The 25932-nt window shown below is 52.9% G+C and overlaps 2 protein-coding genes across 4 annotated transcripts; one reads left to right on the top strand and one right to left on the bottom strand.

Annotated features, from left to right (window-relative positions):
* Positions 1 to 1813: 1813 nt before the first annotated feature.
* On the bottom strand, positions 1814 to 14045 carry KCNK6 (potassium two pore domain channel subfamily K member 6). The gene is made up of 3 exons (XM_006068722.4): positions 13462 to 14045; positions 5917 to 6312; positions 1814 to 5744 (listed from the first exon to the last, which is right to left on the bottom strand). Exons 1-3 carry the CDS (start codon positions 13781 to 13783, stop codon positions 5524 to 5526), a joined length of 939 nt encoding a protein of 312 aa, XP_006068784.3. The 5' UTR covers positions 13784 to 14045; the 3' UTR covers positions 1814 to 5523.
* A 2331-nt stretch (positions 14046 to 16376) lies between these two features.
* YIF1B (Yip1 interacting factor homolog B, membrane trafficking protein) lies at positions 16377 to 25863 on the top strand. 3 transcript variants are annotated; one of them, XM_006068724.4, is made up of 8 exons: positions 16377 to 16533; positions 21237 to 21475; positions 21559 to 21663; positions 21809 to 21887; positions 22017 to 22074; positions 23041 to 23196; positions 23281 to 23374; positions 25471 to 25863. In XM_006068724.4, the coding sequence occupies exons 1-8, from the start codon at positions 16491 to 16493 to the stop codon at positions 25624 to 25626; spliced, it is 930 nt and encodes a 309-aa protein (XP_006068786.1). In that variant the 5' UTR covers positions 16377 to 16490; the 3' UTR covers positions 25627 to 25863. The 3 variants fall into 3 exon arrangements, with proteins under 3 accessions (XP_006068786.1, XP_006068785.1, XP_025124830.1); XM_006068723.4 differs by having other exon boundaries at positions 16387 to 16542; XM_025269045.3 differs by lacking the exon at positions 16377 to 16533 and adding an exon at positions 16572 to 16672.
* Positions 25864 to 25932: the final 69 nt, after the last annotated feature.

The following is a 25932-nucleotide window of genomic DNA, read 5'->3' as shown; positions in this document are numbered from 1 at the left end:
TGAGAGTCCCTTGGACTGCAAGGAGATCCAACCAGTCCATTCTGAAGGAGATCAGCCCTGGGTGTTCTTTGGAAGGAATGATGCTAAAGCTGAAACTCCAGTACTTTGGCCACCTCATGCGAAGAGTTGACTCATTGGAAAAGACTCTGATGCTGGGAGGGATTGGGGGCAGGAGGAAAAGGGAACGACAGAGGATGAGATGGCTGGATGGCATCACCGACTCAATGGACGTGAGTTTGAGTAAACTCCGGGAGTTGATGATGGACAGGGAGGCCTGGAGTGCTGAGGTTCATGGCAAAGAGTCGGACACGACTGAGCTACTGAACTGAACTGAAGTCTTTAGATGGGGCTAGAGCATTTGGATTCCAGGTGATGCTGATACTAATGGTCTGGGGACAACACCCTGGGAACCTTCCATACCTCCCCAGGACCCCAGGGAAACATCCAAACTAAATTGTTTTCCAGAGTTCTGCGTAAACTGATGCCTGTTGTCCCTCCTGTCCACTCATCTGTTTCTCTCTGTGGTCCAAAGCCTAGTCTTGAATATCCTTGATCCAGTATGCTGGCTCTCCTCTGAACTGTGCACACACTATAAACCCCTTCTGGAATACCATTCCCTACTTTGTCACCACCTGAGCATTTTCCTTCCTTCATGTCTTGTCTGTGATACAGGAGCAGCCCTCATCCCTCCCCTGACCACACTAGGCTATGGCTGCCTGGGAATGGGTCTCTGTTTCCCACTGCATCACAGGCTCTGTGAGGGCAGGCCTGGGGCTTTGTCTATCATTGTTGTTTCCAATTCTATGCAACACAGCACAGAATAAGTGTTCCATGTAAATAAAGAGCTGATGAAAGTCTGTGCCCCTCCACCCCCTAGCCCATCCCCACAGACCAGGGAGGGTGACTTCATCTGAGGGAAGAAACTCAGCAGCTGTGTACCTGAGCCCTTCTAGACTCACAGAGGCTGAGAGACTGGGGTGTCCTCATGGTACCCCCTGACTCTGGAATATAACCACACCAGGAAAAAGTACCTCTGTTACTGACATGCCCAACGTACACCCTACAGTTTCATTTATGCTAGCAAAAGACTAGCAGCCACCCACATGTCCATTAGTGAAACATGGAAATAACTTGGACTTCCCCAGTGGCTCAGTGGTAAAGAATCTGCCTGCCAGTGAGGGAGCCGCAGGAGACGCAGGAGACATGGGTTCGATCCCTGGGTCAGGAAGATTCCCTGGAGTAGGAAATGGCAACCCACTCTAGTATTCTGTGGGATGTGTGTCCTAGAGGAGGCACAGCAGACATAAAAAAGGATATAAGGGACTTCCCTAATGGTGCAGTGGATAATAATCCACCTGCAATGCAGGGGACACGGGTTTGATCCCTGGTCTGGGAAGATTCCACATGCTGAGGAGCAACGAAGCCCGTGCACCACAACTTCTGAGCTGATGTGCTGCAACACCTGAAGCCTACAAGCTTTAGGGCCCGTGAGCCACAACTATATGAGCCCCTGTCCCACAATTCCTGAAGCCTGTGCTCTGCAATGAGAAGCCCACGTACTGCAACAAAGGGTAGCCCTTGCTCACCGCAACTAGAGAAAGCCCACACACAGCAATGAAGACCTAGGGCAACCCCAAATAAAAACAAATTAAAAAAAAGAAAAGGATATGAGACCTACTCTTGTGCCTCTGAAATGATCTCTGAATGACACTGAGTTGGTAAAAAAAAAAAAAAAAAAGCAAGATGCAGAAAAAAAATATTAGAAAAGCATATAAAAATTATATATGCATATATGAGACATATAATATGAAAATGGTGCAGAAATGAGCCAATATTTTATTGAGCACCAGACAGTATTCTAAGAGCTTTACAGATATTGCTTAATTCTCCAACAAGTCCACGAGGTAGGTGCTGTTATACCATTTCACGGATTGGCGAACAGCACAGGAAGGTGAAATGAGTGGCCCAAAACCACAGACTTGGGAATGACAGAGTTCAGATTTATACCAAGGGACTTTGCCTCCAGAGTCTGTGATTGTAATTACCCCACCATTCAGTACCACTTTTGCAAAGTGAAAGAAAAAAAATTAATGACACACGTATACACACAGGTATATTGCTGGTACATGCCTAGGAGACCTGAGAAAATCTATCATCACAGCCCACATACAGGAGAAAGACATTTCTATTGAATATTCTTCTACTTTTTCCATCTTTAAGTGTGCACTTTTTTTTTTTAAAGTATCTGAAATGAGCAGGGCCTGGTTTCTTTTAGAGGAAGGAATTTGGAAGGAGAAGTGGTGGGGAGCAGAAGCCAGATCACACAGGCACCTTCCTCCCTCAAGTAACTGCCTCTCACCCAGCTGCTGACTTTAGCAGCAGGGTCATCAACTGTGCTGAGGAGCCAGGAAGGCTGGGAGACTGAGAAAGAACTAGATAGTGGATATTTCTGAGCCTCCATGTGGCAAGGTGACCAAAAAAACAAAGATCCTCATCTAAATCTCAGTCTTGCACTTCCTGTGTGATCTTGGATAAGTTATATAACTTCTCTGGGCCTCCTGTCCTCATCTGCAATATGGAGACTCTACATGACTTACAGAGTTGCTGAGGGCATAAAATAAATTCTGGTGTATCAAGAGCTTGGAACAGTGCCTGGCAGGTAGTAAATCCTATATAAGTGTTCTCTCTTGTGTTATTAAAATGATTTTGTGTGACTTCTTAGCATCATTTGACAATGTTGACTTTTCCCTTTTTAAGAGTCTCTCAACTCTCACCAATATTTCCCACTCTCCTGGTTTTCCTACTCCTCTCTTGAACTTCCTTTCTGCCTCTTTTGTAAGTTCTTCTCTTTGGTTGAGGGGTCATTGCTCATCATATGGGACTATGTTAATTAGAAAAAGAAGTCCCCCCTGAAAAAAAAGAAAAAGAAGTCCCCTTTGGGCATATTCAGCCCTGAACTTCAGCTCCAAGTTGTTTCCACCCTGCCCTCCAGGCAACCCTTATGCAGGTCCCTACCTGCATAATTATACATCATCATCCTGGCTGACTAGTTTGTTGATAGCTCCCATTCTCCCAACTTTCTGCCTTTCTAATATAAGCCCAGTTTTGTTCAAGTATTTACCAGCCTGCAAACTAAAACCTCAGCCCCAGCCTCAGTCCCTGGTGGCAGGGGGAATCCTGAGGAATTCAAGCTAATCATAGTGATGCCATGATCACTCTGGCCGATGATTGACTCAGGAGCCAATTTTGGTCAATGATTGGGAAGAGGAAGTCTGCTGGGAGACACTGGGAAAAGGTTTCCTTCTTTCCAAAGAGGCACCATGGGAAGACACACCCCTTTCCCTCTTCTTGCACTAAAAATTAACATGTCTTTCTGTGATGCCTGGACCTGTGGCAGCCACTTTGTGGCCATGAGGAGAGCCCATGTGGGAGCCAAGCCTTCAGCTGAGGGTAATAGAGCAGAGAGGGAATCAAGGAACACAAGACCCTGTTGGAGTTGTGAACTGTATCATACCCAGAGATCTCTCCAACTTGGGTGATATACAATATACAACCATCTCACTGCTTCAGTCAGTGCCAGTCAGGATTGTGTTACTTGCAACCCAAATCCTTCCTTACTGATATATACCCTATGGCTGATTTCTCAAGGCTGGTCTTCTCTTCATTCCCACCCAGGGGATTCCCACCCACCTTGATAGTCTTGGTTTCCTCATCTGTCTGCAGCCTCAACCACCCCCTAAGTCCTTGCTCCGAGGGTCCTGTGACTTCCTGCTTTCTTCTCCTGGGTGTCCCTTTAGCCCTTCACAGCCACCATTCCAAACAAGCCTCAACATCTCCCTACAAATTTGTTTTCTCACAGGTCCCCAACCTCGGGGGCAGCTGAGCATTGTTGGACCTTCCCCTGGCCTTGTCCCTCCCAAGTCTGTAAGCCTTATGGCCCGTCCACCTGGCCTTCTGAGCATACCTTGACTTGCCCCCTCCTCCCCTTCTCTCAGCCTCACCCAGTCCCATTGTCTCCTGCTTCATTCCTGCCCCAGCCTCCCCTAGGCACCCAGCCTCCCCCCCGCCACCCCACAAACACACAGCAGCAAAAGCCCAAATCTAACCATGGCCCTCTCCTGCTCAAATCCCTTCCATGGCTCTCTAGTGCCCTCAAGAAAGAAGCCAAGTTCCCAAGATGTTCATTTAAGGACACTTACAATGTGCCCACATCCAATGATAATACTACATTATCTTCCTCATGTGTAAAGTACCCAGAACAGGGCCTAGCCAAAGAGATCATCCCAGAATAACATGGCAGGCTCTGTGAAACCATCTTTTGAACTATCATTATTGCCATTTTACTGATGAAGAAACTGAGGAAATAGGGGCAAAATGACCACCCAAAGACACAGGCAGGACACTGCTGAGTTGGGTTTGAGCCCAGACAGGCTGGCTCCAGCTGGAGAAGGGCATGGCAACCCACTCCAATATCCTTGCCTGGAGAATCCCATGGACAGGAGAGCCTGGTGAGCTACAGTCCATGGGGTTGCAAAGAGTCGGACACAACTGAGCGACTAACACAGACACAAGCTGGCTCCAGAGCCCAGGGGACATAATGTAATTAGTTCTTGGTAAACAGGAACAGCTGTTACGATGGTGTCTCACTAAAAGCAGTACCTTCCATACTGGACTAGGATCCCGTCTCAGCTTCCTGGAAGACTCTATTATGCAGGCCTACCCCAGGCATATCCAAATATGTCTAGCTCCCTGGACACACTGGAGGAAAATGAGTCAGGTACACCTTCTTCCCCAGACTGACTACTCTTCAGATTTCAGGTCTGCGTGCAGTTGCCCCTTCCTCCAGGAAGCCCTCCCTGACCTTCCCGGCTGGATTGGGTACATTCCCTATGCTTCCTCTACCCCAGCCCTGACCACTCTGCACCTTCCCCTGCCCCCACTAACGAAGTCCTGCCTGTTATGAATTGTCACTGTATGGGAGACAGGACAGCAAGCCCCATGAGAGCAGGGCCCAGAGCATCTGGAACACTGTGGTGGCCCCAGCACTGCCCAGCATGGATTGGCACAGAGGAGGGAGTTTTGAATGAGGGAATATATTCTTCCCACTTGACCCAAGAGGTGAATCAAGGCTCAGAGGGGGCCAGTCACTGGCCCGAGGTGAAGTGATCAATCTAGCACCTGAAATGAGGTCTGAGCCCAGAGCCTGGGAGAATCAGCAGGTGATGAGTGGCTACTCGGGTGAAAGAGGCAGATGGCACAAGGCAAAGACTGAGAAATATAAAGTCAGTGAGAAAGTCAGGGAAGCAGAGTGTGCGGGGAGGCGGGAGGAGGGGCAGGGGAAACAAGGCAGTGCTGCTTCCTGGATCTGGGCGGCGCTCAGGCCGGTCAGACAAAGGGCAGACAGTGGAGACAGGGCCTCAGGAACACCAGGGTGTGCTTGTAGACAGGCCAGTCCATCGGTTCCAGTCCTGAGGGCCCCTCAGCCGCAGGCCTGGTCTGCAGCTGACCTGACACTTGCCCCAGCTACCTGGGGATGGAGGCGTAGTCCACGTGCGAGCCGGCGGTGAGCTGCTGGTGTGGCTCGGGCTCGGGGCTCAGGATGTCCACCCGGTCATCTTCCTCTGCGAAGCTGGTGGGGCACGGAGTGGGCAGCAGGATGAGCTCTGTGAGGCTGTGAAGGTCAGACACACGGCGGAAAGTCTGCACCAAGAGCACCATGGCGACCAGGCCCAGGAAGAGGTAGACTGCAGAGATGGCGGAGAGGCGATGAGTGGACCCAGACCGCCCACATCATGGCCATGGGGCTACGGGATCCCCCAGGATGGGGCTGTGATTCTCAATGTCCCATCCCTCCGGGATGGGGCCAGGTTACCCTCACACCAGCCCTCAGTCCCCAGCCAGCCTAACCCCACTCACCTGTGACTAACAACTTGTAGACGGCCCGGTAGGGCTGGCCGGGGGTCTCTCCCGGCACGTAATCACCCAGGCCGATGGTGGACAGAGAGATGAAGCAGAAGTAGAAGGCGTCCAGGAAGCTCCAGGCCTCCTCAAGGTGGGCAAAGATGGCGGCTGGCACCAGGAAGCAGACGGTCACCGTGACCCCCAGCAGGATGGCCAGGTGCCAGCGGGCTGCCTTCCGGGGGGTGCAGCCCCAGCGCTGGCTCACCCAGGACAGGGGCGTGTGGGTGAGCAGTAGCGACAGGCGCTGGGCCGAGGCGGTCAGCAGCAGCATGGTGACTGGGACGCCCAAGAGCGCAAAGGCGATGGAGAAGGCCTTGCCCCCGTCGGTCAGTGGCGTCGTGTACCCGTAGCCTGCGGGAGTCAGGGGGAAATCCTTCGGCCCACTCGGCATCCACTCTGGAGTCTGTGATTACCCTAAACTGACGACTAATTTCAGCCTCAAAGCCACCCCTCCCAGACTCTCTTATCTCCGGTGATGGCACCTCCACCCTCCCCACGGCTCAGGCTGAGAGCCTGGTGTCATCCTCGGTTCCCTTGTCACTCACATCCACTCTGTTGTCTCAACCTTTGCACAGAGCCCAAACCTACCCACTTTCCCCCTCACTCCACCCCAAGGCTTCATCCTGGTCCTGTCTACTGGCAGCCTCCTCCCTGGTCTCCCTTCTGCCCCCATGCAGCCAGAGGGACCCTGTGAACACAGGAGTCAGGTCATGTCCCTCCCCTGTTCAGGGCCCTCTTGTGGCTCCATCTCAGGTCAAAGTGCTTTGTCTGGTAACCCATGGACACCACACAATCCAACAGGGCAGCACGCGCCCTGCAGGGGGTGCAGGTTCTCTCAGGGGTCCGGGAAGATCCCCCATACTGCAAGGCAACTAAGCCTCTGTGCAACTGCTGGCGCCCACATGCCCTAGAGCCCATGTTCCACAATGAGAAGCCTACACACCGCAACTAGAGAGTAGCCCCCACTCTCCTCAACTAAAGGAAACCCACGTGCAGCAACGAAGACCCAGGGCAGCCAGAAATAAAACAATTTTTAAATGGGTGTGACAAGCCCCACCGTGCTCTTGGAGGACTGTGGAAAAACAGGAAGGTCAGTATGGGTGTGAGTTCTGCAAATAGAAATACGACAAAGGGGAATTCAGGTGTTGGTGAAACTGGCTCACTTTGGCAATGCGTAATTTCCCAAATAAATCAGACCAAAGGGTCAGAGATATGACTGGGGTGGTAAGGGGTCTGATTCATGTTGACAGTAAAATGTCTTGCCCAAAAGACCACAGATCCAGCCTTGTGGTGCATAAGAAAGTGTGAAAGCATTGCCCATATGAGCAGACTTTCCCCTGAGCCCATCTTCCACACAAAAGGATCCCTGACTCTGACTTTTTTTAAATCAACAACAAAAAAGTATTTATTTGACCGAGCCAGGTCTTCTTAATTGAAGCATGTGGGATCTAATTCCCCGACCAGGAATTGAACCCAGGCCCCCTGCATTGACAGCGTGGAGTCTTAGCCACTGGACCACAGGGAAGTCTCCCCCTGGCTTTTATATAGTCAAAGGAATCGAAAGCAGGGGCTCAAGAGATACCTGCACAGCCATGTTCATAGCAGCATTCTTCACAATAGTCAGAAGGTGGAAACAACCCTTGTGGCCACCGATGGGTGAATGAATCAACAAAATATAAGTGCAAACAATGTAATATTATTCAGCCTTTGAAGGAAGGAAATTCTGATACATGCTACAACATGGATAAATCTTGAGGATATTATGCTAAGTGAAAGAAGCCAGTTGCAAAAAGACAAAGCCTCTGCAATTCCATTTATATGTGGCACTTAGTGTAGTCAAAATCATAGAGACAGGGGACTTCCCTGGTGGTCCACTGTCTAAAACTCTGTGCTCCCAATCCAGGGGGCCTGGATTTGATCCCCGGTCAGGAAACTAGATCCCACATGTCGCAACTAAAGATTCTGCAGACAGCAACTAAGATCTGGTTACAGCCAAATAAATGAATTAATTTTTAAAAATAATAAAATAAACATTAAAAAAATCACAGAGACAGAAAGTAGAACAATGGTTACCAGGAGTCGAGGAAAGGGCAAGTGTGGAGTTAGCATATACAAGGGTATAGATTCAGTTTTGCAAGATCCAAAGAGTTCTGGCGACTTCCCTGGGGGTCCAGTGGTTAAGAATCCACCTTCCAATGCGGGGGATGTGGGTTCAACCCCTGGTCCCGCTGAGGAACTAAGATCCCACATGCCTCGGGGCAATTAAGTCTGTGTACCACAACTAAAGAGAAGCCCCTACACCACAACAAAGACCTGATGCAGCCTAAATACATAAATAAATATTAAAAAATAAAAGTAAAAAGAGTTCTGGAAATGGGTGCTGGCACTGGTTGTACAACAGTATAAATATACCTAATACCACTGAACTGTACACTTAAAAATGGTTAAGATAGTAAATTTTATGTGTATTTCGCCCCAGTTAAAAAAAAAAAAAAAAAAAAAAAACTAGGGAAAAATAAAGGATCCTCTAGATCTTGCTGGATATGTGGCTACCAGGAATAAAGACATTCCCTCTTCCAGTGCAGCTAGATGTGGTCTGGAATAATTTATGGCCAAGGAGATATAGATGAAAGAAGCAAGTAACTTCAGAAAGTGTCCTTAAAGATAGGGAGACACCTATCTCCCTTCTTTACTCCCTCCTCCTGCTGACTGGATCACAGATAGGAAGGCTGGAGCTAAGCAGCCATCTGGGACCATGAGATGAACTTGGGAATAGAAACCGCGCCTGGCCTGAGAGTTATATTGGAACCTGAGGGTCTCTGACCATGCAGCACCAATCTGGTCTTGGACTGACTCCCTTGAACACGAGCAAGAAATAAACGCCCATTGTATTTAAGCAACTGTTATTTGAGGTTTATCACTTATGGCTCCAAGCTTCATTAATACAAGGATTTTGATGGAGAAACTCTAGCAGCCTGGCTGAAAGGACAGGTTTGCAAATGACATGAAATTCTTATAAACAGAAAAAATCAGAGTTAGAATAGAGTTGGGGGCGGGCGGGCTTCCCTGGTGGTCCAGGAACTAAGACTCTGGACTCCAAATGCAGAAGGCTGGGGTTCAATGCTTGGTCAGGGAACTAGATTCCATATGCCACAACCAGGAGTTTGCATGCTGCAAAGAAGATCGAAGATCCCTGTGCCCCAACTTTGACCCGGGGCAGCCAAAAAGATAAACAAATCTTTTTGAAAAACTAGTGAATATTTAAAAAAGAAAGAAGAATACAATGTGGGCTATGAGCCTCAACTTGCTACTTCCAAGAGTTAAGTCCAAAGCAGTGCTTTGTTATTTGGTCCCTGAGTGATATTGGCCAAGTGACTTCTCTCTGAGCCTGTTTCCTCAGAGTACTTGAAAATGGCCTCATAAATGATCCCTTCCTTAAGTACAGGTTGGGACAGGGCACCTAGCACAGTCATGGAAAGAGTCAGCAAGACTGTGATGCTCGCTCCTTCTCCGCATTCCCAGTTCCAAGTGGGCCGACTCCTCCAGCCCTGGCCTCAACCGCAGCAAGGCTGCCTGAACCAGCTCCAGGCCTCAGATCTTTCTCAGAAGACTAGGGCCTGTGACAAGCCCAGGAACGCTGTGGGAGAGGCCTCTCTGAATGTTGTCAGGTTTTCATTTCTCTAGATATATTCAGGGCTCCCGGCTTCCCCAACAGCACTAATGATAAATGAGGCTCTGTCAAGCTCGGTTATTATTACTGGCATGTCTCATGGACACAGCCTTCCTGCTTGACCAAGCTTGAGTCAGGCCCCTCTGAGTTCTCTTCATGACTAAGCCCGGTTTTAGCAGGAATCCTAATTTAAGAATCTGTCTGCAATGTGGGCGATGTAGGTTCAATCCCTGGGTCAGGAAGATCCCCTGGTGAAGGGAATGGCTACCCACTGCAGTATTTGTGCCTGGAGAATTCCATGGACAGAGGAGCCTGACGGGCTACAGTCTATGGGATCGCAAAGAGTTGGACGCAACAATGACACTAAGTTTATTTAGGGAGAATCCCCCACACTTGACATCTGATCAAATTTCTCATTATCCACCACTTGTATTGAAGTCCCTGGTGGTCTTTAACAAGAATCCTGTTAAGCCAATTTAGCAAGAATCCCCTTAGCATCCATGTCACCTCTTGGTACTTTTCCATCCACTAGTCCCCTCCTTCTGCTCTCAGCTCTAAATCCCCAGCTATCTTTGCTATACTCTGAATTGAGGTCAATCTCTCTCCCCTATTGCAATAACTTACCATTTTTAAGGAATGTCAGAAATTTTTTTACAATATACATGTGTCACCCTTCATCATTCATGGAAGCCTAAGAAGTAGTGTGGTGCACTGGTTAAGAGCATGGGACTCTGGGGAATTCCTTAGTGGTCCAGTGATTTAAGACTCCATCTTCCAATGCAGGGACTTGGGTTCGATCCCTGGTGGGGGAACTAAGGTCCCACATGCCACAGGGCAACACACCTCACGTGCCACAACTACTGAGCCTGTGTGCTCTAGAGCCCGTGCTTCCTAACTAGAGACGGTCTAGTGCCCAACAAGAGAAGCCTGCGTGCTGCAACTAGAGAAAGACCACGTGCCACAACAAAGACCCAGTGCATCCAAAATTAAAAAAAAAAATTTTTTTATTTAAAAAAAGAGCATGGGACTCCGAGGCCTGACAGCCTTGGTTCAAATCTGCACTCTACACTTCCTAGCTGTGTGGCCTTGGGCAAGTTGTCCAACCTCTCTGGGCCTCAGATTCTATTGCTAAGAAATAGGACCACAAACAGCACCTGGCTCACCAGGCTTATTGTGATGAGTGAGTTAAAGTCCATATGTGGTGTGGTTAAGTCTTCTACCAGGTCTTACTATTCCTGTGAAGTAGAGAGTGTGATTATCCCCATTTTGCAGATGACGGAGGACACAGAGGACTAGAGATCAGCAGTGGCTGAACAGGAATCTGAACCTTGCCTGCCTTGAGTTTGGCTTCTTCACCTGTCCTGCCTGGGATGACTTCTCAGAAGGCAGGATCTAGGAGGAGACAGGGAGAGTGAAGCCCAGAAGCAGGTTGGGCAGGCCCAGCCAGCAAGTGGGCAGCGTCTGTGAGATCCAGCCCAGCTGCTGTGGCCTGGTTTGCTGGTCCACTTGACAGTGACAAAAGGCCCTCCCGGTGACAAACGGCAAAGGCCACTGTCAGCAGGGATGGGGAGTTAGGCGTGTGGGCTAGCTGAGCCCCAGACCCCTCCCCAGTCCAAATCCTAGCATGCTCAATCGCTAAGCCATGTCCAACTCTTTGCGACCCCATGGACAGTTGCAGCCCTCCAGGCTTCTCTGTCCATGGAATTTTCTAGGCAAGAATACTGGAGTGGGTTGCTATTTCCTTCTCCAGGGGATCTTCCCAACCCTGGGATCGAACCTGCATCTCCTCAGTCTCCTGCATTGGTAAGCACATGCTTTACCACTTGAGTCTCCTGGGAAGCCAAATGTTAGCAAAGAGGCCAAGAGGAAGTTTGGGGGCTGGGGAGGGGTTGTGGGAGGACCAGCAGAGCCTGACAAACAAAGGGATTTTCCAGGTCTGAGGAGCATTGAGGTGAGGGATTTCCCAGGTAGGCCTGAGGGGTGGGGTGTGTTGGTCCTACTTGAGGCTGTAGGAGTCCAGAGAAGGGGATCTGTGGGGTCCAGTTAGTAATCTGAAGTCAGAGGCCAGTGTCCTGGTTTGAAACAGATCCTGGTTTGGGGCTGGGGTCCTGGGTCCAGAGGAAGAAGGGGGACAGGCACCAGTGGGATTACAAATGGGATTAGGAGGGGGTGGTTCTCAGGTAGAGGGGGCTTCTGAGCCCAAGGATGCCTGAGCCAACATGATGAGGGGAGACAATGCTAAGGGGATGATGGGAGGGGGTGTGTGTCTCATGTCCTGGCTCAGAGTGTCCAGGGTGGAAAGCGGTAATGGTCTTGAGTGAATAGTGGGGAGGGTTCTGGGGTACAAAGAGCCTGGAGCATTTGATGGAGGGAGAGTCCAAACCAGGCTGGGACAGAGTTGGGGCAAAAGGTCCCAGCTGTGGGTCTGGAGGAGACTAAAGGGGTCCCAGGTCCCAAGGAGGTTCCCTTTCTTGGGAAATTCATGGTGGACAGGGGGAGTCCAGGGGCAGGGACAGCAGGTTCGGAGAGTAGAGTCCCTGGGCTGGTACCCTGGTTGGGGGCTGGGCGGATTCTTGTCTCAAGGATAGCATGTGTGACCAGCGTTGGGGTCCCAGGTATTCTGGGGCTCTTATAAGGAGTTATCAGGGACCAGAGATTGGTGACAGTCTCAGCTAAGGTTGTCACATTCAAAGAGGCCCCTATAGAATTCCCTGGTCGTCCAGTGGTTAGGACTCTGAGCTTCCACTGCAGAGGGCACAGGTTAAATCCCACATGCTGGGTGGAGAGGTCAAAATAAATAAATAGAGGCCCCCGTGGGAAGTCCCTGGTCTGAAAAACACTAGGGGTTTTTGCTGGAGCTGTTTTGGGACTGGAGGAGTGGAAGTCCTGGGTGAGGACCTTCTGGTTAGAAAGTCAATGGTTCTTCCTGGAAGGCGCTCGAGTTCTCTCCCACTCTTCCACAGCTGAGAGCTGCAGAATTGCAGGGGTGTCCCTAATGGAAGGAAAGCCCTGCACTGAGGGCTCCCCCAATACAAAGGAGATGCCAAGAAGGAGTGGGATGTGAAGAGGGGTCCTGTGTCTAGAGTCAGGGCTACCTGCAGGGAAGTATGATAATGGTCAGGAGGAGGGCAGGGGCCCTTGCTGGGGAGTGGTCTAGGTCCAGAGGGGTGGAAGTCTGAGATGGATTCCCTGGGTCTTTGCTGAGGGATCTCTACTGGCAGTAAGGTCTTTAGTGATGGTGCCTGGAGAGGGTCTGGAGATTCAGGGTCCTCACTGGGCCACCAGGGTCAGGAGGAGACTGGGGTAAGGCTTCCGGAAGGACACATCCCAGAAGGATGTATTTGCAGAATCAGCAGACAGTGTTGGAGGGGATGGAGGTCTGAGCCAGAGAGAAGGGCGGAGGTCCTGGGTGGCTAATGGGGACAGGGTCTCAGGCAGAGGGCCCTGGGTTCTCAAAGGAGGTCTCTGAGGATTGTTCTAGGCCTAGAGGGGACTGGACCCAGGTCTCCAAGGTGGTTAAGGCAGAGGAAGGGAGCTCTAGATGCTTGCCAGAAGGTACTTTGAGGATGGCCCTGGACCCCAAGAGAACTGCGGGACTTCCTACTGGGAGGAAAGGTCTGGATGGGGACTCCCCAAGGTGGAGGATCCCACAAGTGTGGGTCCCTGGTTCTCATCAAGGGGTTTTGAGGGGATCCTGGGCTCAGAGTTAATTGAGAATGATCTGCTGGGATCGGGGTATTTCGTGGTGGCTCTGGGGTCCCTAGGGAGGCGAGGGGGAGCGGGGGTCCCGGGTCCTCGTGGGCCGGGGGCTCAGGGCGGCGCTCACGTACCCACGGTGGTGACCAGCGTGCTGGCGAAGAAGAGAGCCGAGGCGAAGTCCCAGGCGGGGTCCGAGGCGTTGGCAGACCCGGAGGCATTGGCAAGCGCGGCGCGCCCCAGCCGTCCGGCCGCCAGCACCCGCTCCACGAAGGCGTCCAGGGCGGGGGCGGCCACACACGGGCTACGCCGCAGCAGCTGCTGGCGCAGCATCCGCAGCTCGGCTCGGAGGCGGGCTTCGTGCGGCCCCTCCAGCCGGGCTACCAGCAGCGCGCCCAGCACCAGGTACGCGATGTATGCTGCCAGGGCGCCCGCCAGGAGCGCGCCCCGCCGCATGGCTCAGCCGGCCGGCCCGCGGAGCCCCCCGCCGCCCCGCTGACGTGGCCCCCGCCTCCCAATCGTCCGGCGCCGGGCTTCAGTTCCGGGAGTGCTCGACGCGCTGCCACCAGCGACCCAAAGAGGAAGAAAAGAAAAAAGGGGAGGGGCCGAGGTGGAGGAAACTGAGGCACGCCCCACCGCCAGGTGTGGGCACCGAGGGGGAGGAGCCCAGCGCTCCCGGACCTAGGAGACCGGCAGGGTGCTCCCTCCCCCGAGCGGGCGGCTCCCTATGCCAGAGAGAATCCGAAAACTCCTTTACGCCCGCGGACCGAGGAGTCGCTGCCCGACTGCGCCGCACCCGGGCGCTCGGCTGAGGGGCCAGAGGGACAAACTGAAATCCAGTCCTCCATCCATTCGTCAAGTCGTGCGTTCTGGAGTGGGAATGCATCCACCTGGAGGGGACGCCACAAAGGGGGACACCACAGGGCCAGGTGTCACCTGTGTCTTCACAGACTGGGGATCCTTGCTGCTGCTGCTGCTAAGTCGCTTCAGTCGTGTCCGACTCTGTGCGACCCCAGAGACAGCAGCCCACCAGGCTCCCCCGTCCCTGGGATTCTCCAGGCAAGAACACTGGAGTGGGTTGCCATTTCCTTCTCCAATGCATGATCCTTAGCTAGTCACTTAAATCTTTGCTCAGCGCCCACTTTGTGCCCGGCCCTTTGCTGATTGATGCCAGGGAAACAGCAGCGACTAAGGCTGTCCTGGGTCCTGCCCTCAGGGTGCTCCCAGCACTTCAACAGAGTGACAGACCAGAGGATCAGGGGCTGTGATGAGGGAAGCAGAGAGACAGGGGCTGGGAGGGCGATGCCTACAGGACTGTGGAGCCAGGACTCATAACTGAGAGACCAGAACAGTCTTCAAGTTCCCCAGAAAAGGCTCAGAAAGCATCTTCCTGCAGTGCGAGAGACCTGGGTTCGATCCCTGGGTTGGGAAGATCCCCTGGAGAAGGACATGGCAACCCACTCCAGTACTCTTGCCTGGAAAATTCCATGGACTGAGGAGCCTGGTAGGCTACAGTCCATGGGGTCGCAAAGAGTCGGACACGACTGAGCAACTTCATAACTTCATACACAGGAGGAAAGGGAAAGCCACAGTGACAGGGTCACTTGCTGACATCCTTCCGGAATACTATCACTCCTCAGAAGTCATTTCTACCATTATCTTTGCCTGAGATAACTGGAGGAACTGAGTGACAGAAAAGGGGAGGCTGAGGGGGAGAAAGAGGAGGAGACAGAGTTAGGCAGGGAGAGACAGAGGGCAGACACAGGAGAAATTAAGGTAACAATTTTCAGGGCTCCTCACTAGCAGGTGTGCCTGTGTGCGCTCAGTTGTGGAGGGTCATAGTGGTTTTGGCAAACCAGGGAAACCAGGTTGCAACACAGGAGCATTTTTATGAATATTTGGGGAAATGTCTAAAGATAGTGTTAAAAAAGAAAACCAGAGACCCCCAAATGTGTCACTTGTGCTAAACCCCATGCTACCAACACATTAGTGAAAGTCGCTCAGTGATGTCCGACTCTTTGCGACCCCATGGACTATACAGTCTGTGGAATTCTCTAAGCCAGAATGCTGGAGTAGGTAGCCTTTCCCTTCTCCAGGGGATCTTTCCAACCCAGAGATAGAACCCAGGTCTCCTGCATTGCAGGCAGATTCTTTAAGAGCTGAGCAACCAAAGAAGCCCCATGATACCGAACCTAGATTTTAATACCTGACCTAGTTGCAATTTTGTCCTTCCCCAGGAAGGTAATCTTAATCGGCCAGTTTGGAATTTCCTGGTCAGCACCAGTGAGGTAATCTGTCGTGTGGGACCTCTCCATTTCTACACTCCCCACTCCCACCCCCAACTCCCACCTACAAAGGTAGAAGTATTCTACAAGATAGATTCTCACCTTCCCCCCAAAAGAAGGTGACCTGGCCTGAAACAATTCTTTCTTTTCTTTTGTTAATAACTTCCTTGCTTCCTTTCACAAAAACCCTGCGTTTTGTACAACTCCTACAAACTCCCTCCTATTTACTAGATGTGAGGCTGCCTAATTCATAAGTTGTTGAATAAAGCTCGTTAGGTCTTCATATTTTCTCGGTTTAGTTTTGTTTTTCAACAATACACCTCAAGAAAAGACGGTTTCTTTCAACAATACACCTCAAGAAAAGATGGTTCTCCCCATCTAACTTGCTGGATGTCCTTTTGTCACTCTAAATAATCACTTTAATACCGAAAGTCTGGCAAAACTATATAAGCCTTAGAGCCCGCACAACTCCACTTAGCCGCTGGGGAATACAAATGTGTCTCCTCCTGCTCCATACTCTTCTCTGGCTCCCCAGTGCTCTCAGGAGCTAAATTGAGCGCTTTTTACAGAGAACTCCATTTCCCATCGGCCTCTTCGCGCGACACCTACATTTCCCAGCATGCACGACAGCTCCCACTACACGGATTCTTCCCGGCTCCGCCCTCCTGGTCCTGCAGGCCTGACTCTTGCCTTACGTCACCGGCCTCCAAACTCTCCTCTTACCGCCAACTTCTCTAGGCCGCCGTGAGAGGGCGTGGCTTTTGCGCGATCGAGACGCCCATTGGCTGCCGTGTTGCCGGTAGGGCGTGGTTACGGGAGCCGGGCGGGCACATTTCGAACCGTGGCTGGGGCGGCGGCTGCGGCTACGGCGGCGAAAGATGAACCCGGGAGGCTTGGCGGCGGTGGGGACGCCCCGGCAGCGTAAGTGGCGTACGTGGCCGACCGAAGCGATCGGGAGGGCGGGGCGTGGCGGGGCCGCCTCGGCAGTTGGCGAGGTCGCCACAGGTCAGAGTTCACGAGGTCAGGGAGCTACGACGCGTGCACAACGCAGGGATGCCAGGTCGGGTAGGGGGCGCGTTGGGGTCGATTCTGCTTTTCTTTAGGAAATTCCTTTAGAAGAAAACAAGTTTGGGCAAGATATTGTGTGATGTGCAGAAAAACGCGACTTCCATTCATTTGTAGTTAGCCCTGTGGCCGCTCTCCGCCCTTCCGTGGCCTTGCGCGGTTGCCCACGCACCATAGGAAGGCGTTTATAGTCCTATAGCCCTACGTGATCGCAGAGGGCCGTGTTTACTCCTCATTTAAGATTTGAACCTGGATTTACTGTGCTGTTTTCCCGTGTCTCTGCATATCTATCTGTTAGTTCCTCTTCATCTCCAGGAGCGTCCGTGCATCTCATGTATTCATTCAGCGTATCTTGCTTCAACTCACTTGTGCCAGGCACTGTGCTGGTGGAATTTGAATACCCAGTGGTAGCCTACAACTTGACAACTTACAGCGCAGAATTTAGTGGGCAGACAGACACTAAACTCGGGAGTAAACTAGTCAGCAAGATAATTTGGGAAGTAATTAGAACTGTAAAGGGAGTAAATTGGAAATTGATGGGGTAGGGGAGAGTTGAGTAGGCCTCAAGTCATGATGCCTGCATTCCTCCCTTCAACCGTTGTTAAGATACATGGTTGGCCCTCTGGTAGGGGATCTTGGGGACACAGACGTGCCCATCAGTCCTGCTTCCTGTCTTCATGGAGCTACCAGTACAAAGCGGAAGACAGCAACAGTCTAGTGTGATAGAGCTATGTGTAGGCATAGGGCTCAGGGCTGGGATGGGGGAAGCACAGTCAGAGAGCTTATGACTGGGATGGAGGTGTGTGTTAGCCAGATTAGGAAACTTGACCCAGCCCTGCCATGTCAGTGAAGCTTCCTGGAAGAGATACAGCTGATGATGAGGAATGAGAAGGGGATTTGTGATGGGAGGGAAAAGCCTGGGAGGCTTGTGCTGAGTAAACAAGTCGACAAGATAGATTTAGAAATTGTGTTAACTGCTTAAAAGAGAAAAAAGAACCACTGGATATTATGAGAAAGAGCAAGGTAGGGCTAGGGCTTCATATGGAGGATAAGGAAGGTCTCTTGAGAAGGAGTCTTTTGAGCTGAGGCCAGGCGCTCTATTGGCCGGTGTTAATTGTGGGAACGTGTTCTAGGGTGATAGCACTGTCTATTCTAAAGCTTGAGGAGGCGAGGAGCTTGGCCGGGTCAGGGCCCGAGAGGTGGAGGCCCTTGTGGCCGGGTGGAATGAGTCCCAAGAGAGGTAACAAACCAGGGTGGTTGGCAGGGCTGGGTCATGCAGGGCCTCATAGGCATTTGGGTCTTATTCTCAGTACAGTGGGCAATGATCTTAGGCAGAGGGCATGAAATAATCTCTGCTGGGCCTAGGGATGAACAGGGGAACCTGGTAGGACATTTAATTCAGGTGCAAGATGACAAAATCTGAGAAAGGAGGGTAACATTGAGACATGGTGGCTGAGAACCAATGTCAGAGGTAAAGGCCCAGGGGTAGCCAGAGGGCCATGGCAGGATATGGTGGCTAGAGACAGCCCAGGGCATCAGGTGGGTGGCTTTGAAAGCCTGGAGTGTGGTGAGATTGCCCTAGGTAAGAGGCAGAAGACAAGGGTAAGGGTGAAAAATTGGGTCACACAGTTCAGGGAGCTGGAGAGAAACCAGTGACTGAGGGACTGATCGGACCATCAGCTCCATAAAGGCATGAGCTGTTCCCTTTTGTTCACTGCTGTATCCACTTTGCCTGCCAGCAGAGCCTAACACACAGAGGGGCTCTGTCGATGTTTGTGGGACTCCAACAGGGGAGAGAAAAAGGTAGTACGGTGTCTCAGAAGCCACGAAAGCAGATACTGAGTCAGAGGTTGGCATTTGTGGCAAGGGCCTCAGTGCTGCCAAGGGCCTTGAGTCCAAGCAGAGAGGAATAACAGCCCCGGCCTGGTGGTGCTGGTACATTTAAGGGACCAGTGAGAGCAGAACCCCAACTGCTAACGTCAGAGGTGGTGACAAAGAGGGAGGAAAGGCTTATGCCAAAGCTTTCAGGAAACCAGCCCTTTGGCCAGACGTGGGAGAGGGAAAGAGAAGTGGTGCTCAGGGACAAGTGGGCCAGGGCTGGTGCTATTGGCTTTGAGATCGAGGACTTCCCTGGGTCTGTTTTCAGGCTACACATAATGAAGAGGAAGAGTTGAGGGGCTAATAACTGATGACAGGTGATGAGATGGATCACTCTTCTATGGGCCAGGCCAGGGGCTGAGCAGCTTATGAGTGTCACTCTGCCCCAGAGAGTGGACACCTTTCCACTGAGAAGAAAATGGAGGTGCGGAGAAAGCCATGATGTGGATTATTTGACCCCTCTCCCCCATCCCATTGTAATCCTACTGCCCTTTTCCCACCATGGCGCTTGGCACAGAGGAGGCACTCAGTAAATTTGCTGTGGAGGCATCGCTTTGGGTCAGGGTGCTGGAGCCAGAGCGCTGGGTTCAGATCCGCCCTCTTCATATTTCCCATCTCCGTAGACAGCCAGAATCTGGGAAGACAACGTGGATTCCTCCCTCTTCCTTACCCTCCCCCAGCCAAGCACACGTCCCGAAATCCTGCCCTACCTCCAGATTCATCCAGAAGCAGTGACCCCCTTGCCTCCCTCCCAATGCCCACCTCATCCATCTCTCCTACCTGGACCATCTCCTCGCCTCCTTCCTCTCCTCTCCCTGTCCCGGCCTCCCCAGCCTGTTCCCCATATGAAGCAGAGGGACCTTTTGAAAACTTGAGACCCAGCTCTGCTTCATGCTATCTATATGATTTGGGGCAAGGACCTGAACCTCTTTTGGGGCATCCCATCTGTAAAGGAGAAGGCAATGGCAACCCACTCCAGTACTCTTGCCTGAAATATCCCAGGGACTGAGGAGCCTGATAGGCTACAGTCCATTGGATCGTGAAGAGTCGGACATGACTGAGCGACTTCACTTTCACCTTTCACTTTCATGCATTGGAGAAGGAAATGGCAACCCACTCCAGTGTTCTTGCCTGGAGTATCCCAGGGACAGAGGAGCCTGGTGGGCTGCTGTCTATGGGGTCGTACAGAGTCGGACACAACTGAAGCGACTTAGCAGCAGCAGCAGCATCTGTAAAATGGGATGATGGTATCACCAGCACAGAATGGGTTGTTGTGAGGATTAAATGAGTTCATCCACAGTGTTTAGAACATGGCCTGATGTGATTTCAGTGGTCAGTTGGGGCTTAATTATTATAATATTTAACAGGCCAACCTGGGATGGAATCCTGCTCTGTCACGCCCTTTGCACAAGTCATTTAGCCTCTCTTTATTTATTTATCTATTTACTTACTTGGCTACGTCAGGTCTTAGTTGCCGCACATGAGATCTAGTTCCCTGACCAGGGATCAAACCCAGGCCCCCCTGCATTGGGAGCACAGAATCTCAGCCACTGGACCACCAGGGAAGTCCCCATTTAGCCTCTCTAAGCCTGAGTTTCCACATCTGTAAAATGGGAATGGCCATTTATTCATTCATCAGGTTTTTGTTTTTTTTTTAAATCAAGTTATCTACTCCAACCTTGTTCTAGAGGCTAGGGCTTCAGCCACAAACAAGACAGAGCTCTTTACCTTGGGGAGCTCACATTGGAGTGGGGGAGACAGTGAAACAAGAGAAATTAAACAGCTAGTATGTCAGCTGCTGCTAAGTTCTATAGATACAAATTAAGTGCAGATAGGGAATGGGGGTGTTACCAAGGGAGATGCAGTTGTCGACAGGATAGTTGGGGAAGGTGCCATGGAGCCAAGACTTCGAAGACAAGAGGGAGTCCTGAGGGTGTCTGAAGCAAGAGCTTCAGAGGAACTGCCAGTGAAGAGGGCCTGAGATGGAAGGTGCCTGGTGTGTTCAGTGAGCAACAAGGCCCCTGCGGTTGGAGCTGAATGACTAAGAGGGAACAGGAAGAGAGACTGTCTGTCTAGAGACTTTGCTTGTAAAGGCTTAGTAAGGATTTGTGCACAGTCAACCCCATACACAGTGGCCGTCACTGTCATCATCATCATCGTTATCTGGAAGGAAGGATGGATGGATGGATGGATGGATGGATGGCAGAGGCCACCCAGACCTGACTAGACAACCCTACGTTCAGTTCGGTTCAGTCGCTCAGTCGTGTCTGACTCTTTGCGACCCCATGGACTGCAGCACGTCAGGCCTCCCTGTCCATCACCAACTCCCGGAGCTTGCTCAAACTCATAGCCATTGAGTTGGTGATGCTATCCAACCATCTCATCCTGTGTCGTCCCCTTCTCCTCCTACCTTCAATCCTTCCCAGCATCAGGATCTTTCCCAATGAGTCAGTTTTTCACATCAGGTGGCCCAAGTATTGGAGTTTCAGCTTCAGCATCTGTCCTTCAATGGATATTCAGAACTGATTTCCTTGCAGTCCAAGGGACTCTCAAGAGTCTTCTCCAACACCACAGTTGGTTAGACAACCCATCTGACGTCAAAACCAGTGCCCCACTGTAGCAGGAGCCAGAGGGAGAGCTCCTGACAAATGAATAAGGCTCCTACGCTTCTTCCCCTGCAGCCTCGAAGCGGAGGGTTCCTGTGTCCCAGCCAGGCATGGCTGACCCCCACCAGCTTTTTGATGACACGAGTTCAGCCCAGAGCCGGGGCTATGGGGCCCAACGGGTGCCTGGCGGCCTGGGCTACCCTGCAGCCTCCGCCTCGCCCCAGGGGGCCTTCCTTGCTGATCCTGTGTCCAACATGGCCATGGCCTATGGGAGCAGCCTCGCTGCGCAGGGCAAGGAGCTGGTGGATAAGAACGTGAGTGGGCCGGGCTGGTGGGAGGTGGGGGGCAGGCAGGGGTCATGGGGCTGGGGCTTCAGGTTTGAGCTCTGCCTTCCCAGATCGATCGCTTCATCCCTGTCACCAAGCTCAAGTATTACTTCGCTGTGGACACCATGTACGTGGGCAAAAAGCTGGGCCTGCTCGTCTTTCCCTACCTACACCAGGTGAGCACTGGCCCCCCAAGGCACATGATGGGCAGGGGTAGAGGAGACTGAGGAGCAGGCCAGATAGATTGGCCCCGAGAGAGGGCTTGCACGGGGGCAGGCACCCCGCTCCAGGTCCTGCCTGCTCCCCCCACTCTCCCCACAGGACTGGGAGGTGCAGTACCAGCAGGACACGCCGGTGGCCCCCCGCTTTGACGTCAACGCTCCTGACCTCTACATTCCAGGTTTCATCCCACCCACCTCCACCCGGCGACCTCCTCCCTCCGGGCGGGCCTGTCTCGGGCAGACGTTTAGGTGCCCGGAGGTCCCGGTGGTCCTTCTTCTGACCAGTGTCTGTGTGTCTGCCTCCACAGCTATGGCTTTCATCACCTACGTCTTGGTGGCTGGCCTGGCGCTGGGGACCCAGGATAGGTAAGAGAGGCCTGGCGTCAGCTGAGTGGTGTGGGGTTTGCGGTGCGGGGGGGCAGTCAAGAAGGTCTCTTTGGTTCCCCTGGGTCAGAACAGTCCTACCGTGTAGCCATTTAGCCCAAGACAGAGCCCTCGGTGTACCCTCAGGGTTGCCTTCGCCTCTTTCTTCTTCCCCACCCTGTGGCAGGTGACACCGAATCTAGCCTTCCCCTGGCCTCTCCTAACTAACTGCCCGGCCCCCACACACCCCTGCACCCCAACTACAACAGGAAGGTCTTCTCTGAGAGGTGGGCCTGGCCATGCCAACCCCCCTCCGCCCCCTGCTCAGAAGCTGTCCCCAGACCAAGCCCCAGCTCCGGAGCCTATCACTGCCTGCCTGCAGTCACTCTGTGCCCCTTTCCTTCACTCTGCTGAGCCACTCTAGTCCTCTTTCTGTTTCTGCCAAGGACCTGGGCTGCCTCCCCAGGGTCTTTGCACACCTGGTTCCCTTGGCTGAGGAGTGTGTTCCTCCTCACTCCTCATGTCTCCCCTGTGCTGATACTGCTTCAGGGAAGCCTCCCCACCCTCCAGCCTGGGTCAGGCCCCCACCTCTTGCTCACAGACCCCGTTCATTACCTTCGTGGCATGGAAAACTGTTGTCATTAGAGCCATGAATTGTTGAGGCTGGGGATATGGCAGAGGTCTCCTTCCCCCATCAGCTCCTTACTCCTTCAAGCCTCAGCTCAAGTGCCCCCTCCTTTCGGACACCCTCCCCATGGGGTCACACACCTGCCCCGCCCTGTGCTTCCCCACATCCGGCCTGACCTCTCTGGGCTGTCTGTCACTCGGGATGGGATTTCCAGGACAGGGCCCACATCCATCTTGGTCCCTGCTGGGTCTCTAGTGCCCACCCTGCCCCCAGAGGCTGTCCCCCCCTGCTCTGGGAGGGTCTGGGCCAGCCAGCTGGCTGACAGAGCTCGGGCGTCGCAGGTTCTCTCCAGACCTCCTGGGGCTGCAGGCGAGCTCAGCGTTGGCCTGGCTGACAGTGGAGGTGCTGGCCATCCTGCTCAGCCTCTACCTCATCACTGTCAACACAGACCTCAGCACTATCGACCTGGTGGCCTTCCTGGGCTACAAGTATGTTGGGTGAGTACCCCCTCTGCCTCCCCGCTGCCAGCCTCCAGTCCCAGGGCCTCGTCCTCAGACCAGCCTTCCCCCGTCTCCCCACAGGATGATTGGCGGGGTCCTCATGGGCCTGCTCTTTGGGAAGATCGGCTACTACCTGGTGCTGGGCTGGTGCTGTGTGTCCATCTTTGTGTTCATGGTGAGCTGGGGCTCAAGGGAGGGTGGAACTCTGGGCACAGGCCTTCTGGACAGAGTTGGGGGTCCCTCAGGTCATCCGAGCAAGGGATGTCAGGTGGGAGTTTAGACCCATAGCCATACTGGTGACCTGAGGAGTCCTGGAGTGGCTGCCCTAGCCTGGGGGTCCAGAGAGCTTCCCAGAAGAGGGGGTGTCTGGGGGGTTGCTGAAGGGAGAGGAGGGGCCAGCCAGTGGGCTCTCACTCCGCTTTTCTTGTACGATGGGCTTTCCTTCCAGAATTTCCTTTAGGATGAAAAGAGTATAGTGTCCTTGAAGTAGCTTCTCTGAGAGTCCTTCCAGCTGGTATAGAAGGGCTGGTTAGGACCCCTGGGATACACCAGGCCTGGCTTTAACCCCAGGCCTCGCTGGATCCTGTGCAGCTCACTTCCTCTCTTTAAACCTGTTTCCCCTTTTCTGAAAAGGTGGTTGTTGTTTAGTTGCTAAGTCATGCCCAATTCTTTGTGACCCCATGGATTGTATAGCCCGCCACGTTCTTCTGTCCAAGGGATTTCCCAGGCAAAAATACTTGAATGGGTTGCCATTTCCTCCTCCAGGAGATCTTCCTGACCTAGGGAATGAACCTGTCTCCTGCTTGGCAGGCAGATTCTTTACCACTGAGCCACCAGGGAAACCCTTTGTAAACTGGGGTGATAATGATTCCACTTCAGGGTACTGAGAGTATCAGTGTGAGCAAGTGTTAGATGGTTCAGTCGTTCGGTCATGTCTGACTCTTTGTGACCCCATGAACGGCAGCACTCCAGGCTTCCCTGTCCTTCACTGTCTCCCAGCGTTTCTTAAACTCATGCCCATTGAGTCAATGATGCCATCCAAGCATCTCATCCTCTTTCACCCCCTTCTCCCGGGTGACAAGAGGCTAAGCCAGACTTGCCTGTGAGTGGGAGTCTCCAGCGGAGGCGTGGGTCGACAGTGGCCTGCCGCAGGGTCCTGATAGTAGCAGTCCCGGGAGGCGTGTGGCATGCTGGCATAAGTCCTTTTCGAGGAGATCGCCCTTACCCTTACCATAGAGCCTATGCTGCTGCTGCGTCGCTTCAGTCGTGTCCGACTCTGTGCGACCCCATAGACGGCAGCCCACCAGGCTTTCCGTCCCTGGGATTCTCCAGGCAAGAACACTGGAGTGGGGTGCCATTGCCGTCTCCGCATAGAGCCTATAGCCTACCATAAAGACTGCAGACTCTAGGATTGGGCCACTGCAGGCCAAACTACAGGGAGGGAGCACAGCCCCATCCATTGGCAAAAAATTGGATTTAATGATTTTACTGAGCATGGCCCTGCCCACCAGAGCTAGACTCCTGTTTTCCCCACAGCCAGTCCCTCCCATCAGGAAACCTGCACAAGTCTCTTATCTTCATCCATCAGAGGGCAGACAGAATGAAAACCACAATCACAGAAAACTAACCAAAATGATCACATGGATCCCAGCCTTGTGTAACTCAGTGAAACTATGAGCCATGCCGTGTAAGGCCAGCCGAGACAGACAGGTCATGGTGGCGGGTTCTGACAAACTGTGGTCCACTGGAGAAGGAAATGGCAAACCACTTCAGCATTCTTGCCGTGAGAACCCCATGAACGTATGAAAAGTGTGAGGAGCAGAGAGCAAAAGCTAGTGAGACTGGTGGGCCAGTTCTGCCCCACAGATAAACTTCAATTTACATGTCATTATTTACAACTTTAGGGGCGGTTTAAACAAAACAACTGGGGAGAAAAAATAGCATTTCTGGCTTGTGTTAAAAAATCATCAAGTGCAGCACAAGCTGATGGTGGCCAAAGGGCCAAGTCTGGCCATCCCCTTGGACCGGGTGTTCACACTGAAGTTCCCCACTTCACCAGCTTAAGGCCCTGGCTTGGCAGTTGAGTTTGGAACCCTCACATTTCCTCCCAAGGCCTGGGAGGACAAGGAGGTCCTCCCCGTGTGTTAGGAGATCTAGGAGAAACCCGAGGCTCCCCAGGAGCAGACTTGAGCCCAGCCACTCTATGAAGGGTGGGGAACCTGGAGTCCCGAAGGAGGCCGGGCTCAAGAGTGATCTCCCTCCCCGGTCCAGATCCGGACGCTGAGGCTGAAGATCCTGGCGGAGGCGGCGGCCGAGGGCATCCCGGTGCGTGGGGCGCGGAACCAGCTGCGCATGTACTTGACCATGGCCGTGGCGGCGGCGCAGCCCCTGCTTATGTACTGGCTCACCTTCCACCTGGTGCGGTGAGGGCGGCCCCGCGACGCCTCCCGCAGCTGCTGCTTCCGGCGGCCGCCGCCCCCTCACCCCCACCGGCGATGCCGCCGCAGCTCATCTCCCGGCCACCTGCCGGCCACCGGGGACCCCGCAGCCTGAGCCCCTCCCACCCTCCCCGCCCTCGCCGAGGTGCTGAGATCTCCAGCTGCACAGGCCGCCCCCCAGCAGGGCGGCCACTGTTCCAGAAACAATAAACCGTGACGGACACGGCGTGGCCAGCTTCTCCTTGGCGCGTGGTGTCCAGCAGGGGGCAGGCCCTGCCCGGGAAGGGAGGAGGAG

The sequence above is a fragment of the Bubalus bubalis genome, chromosome 18, assembly GCF_019923935.1.
Source record: "Bubalus bubalis isolate 160015118507 breed Murrah chromosome 18, NDDB_SH_1, whole genome shotgun sequence".
NCBI classification, from domain to species: Eukaryota; Metazoa; Chordata; class Mammalia; order Artiodactyla; family Bovidae; genus Bubalus; species Bubalus bubalis.
This window is presented reverse-complemented; position numbering and strand designations above follow the sequence as displayed.

What these genes read in the sequence shown, in the direction of transcription:
- YIF1B (XM_006068723.4), top strand. Translation starts at nt 16,491, where the DNA reads ATGAACCCGGGAGGCTTGGCGGCGGTGGGGACGCCCCGGCAGCGTAAG. An exon ending in CTGGGCTACAAGTATGTTGG is followed by an intron (nt 23,197 to 23,280) that starts GTGAGTACCCCC and finishes GTCTCCCCACAG; the next exon opens with GATGATTGGCGGGGTCCTCA. An exon ending in TGTCCATCTTTGTGTTCATG is followed by an intron (nt 23,375 to 25,470) that starts GTGAGCTGGGGC and finishes TCCCCGGTCCAG; the next exon opens with ATCCGGACGCTGAGGCTGAA.
- KCNK6 (XM_006068722.4), bottom strand. Translation starts at nt 13,783, where the DNA reads ATGCGGCGGGGCGCGCTCCTGGCGGGCGCCCTGGCAGCATACATCGCG. An exon ending in CACGCTGGTCACCACCGTGG is followed by an intron (nt 6,313 to 13,461) that starts GTACGTGAGCGC and finishes TGACTCCCGCAG; the next exon opens with GCTACGGGTACACGACGCCA. An exon ending in CTACAAGTTGTTAGTCACAG is followed by an intron (nt 5,745 to 5,916) that starts GTGAGTGGGGTT and finishes CCATCTCTGCAG; the next exon opens with TCTACCTCTTCCTGGGCCTG.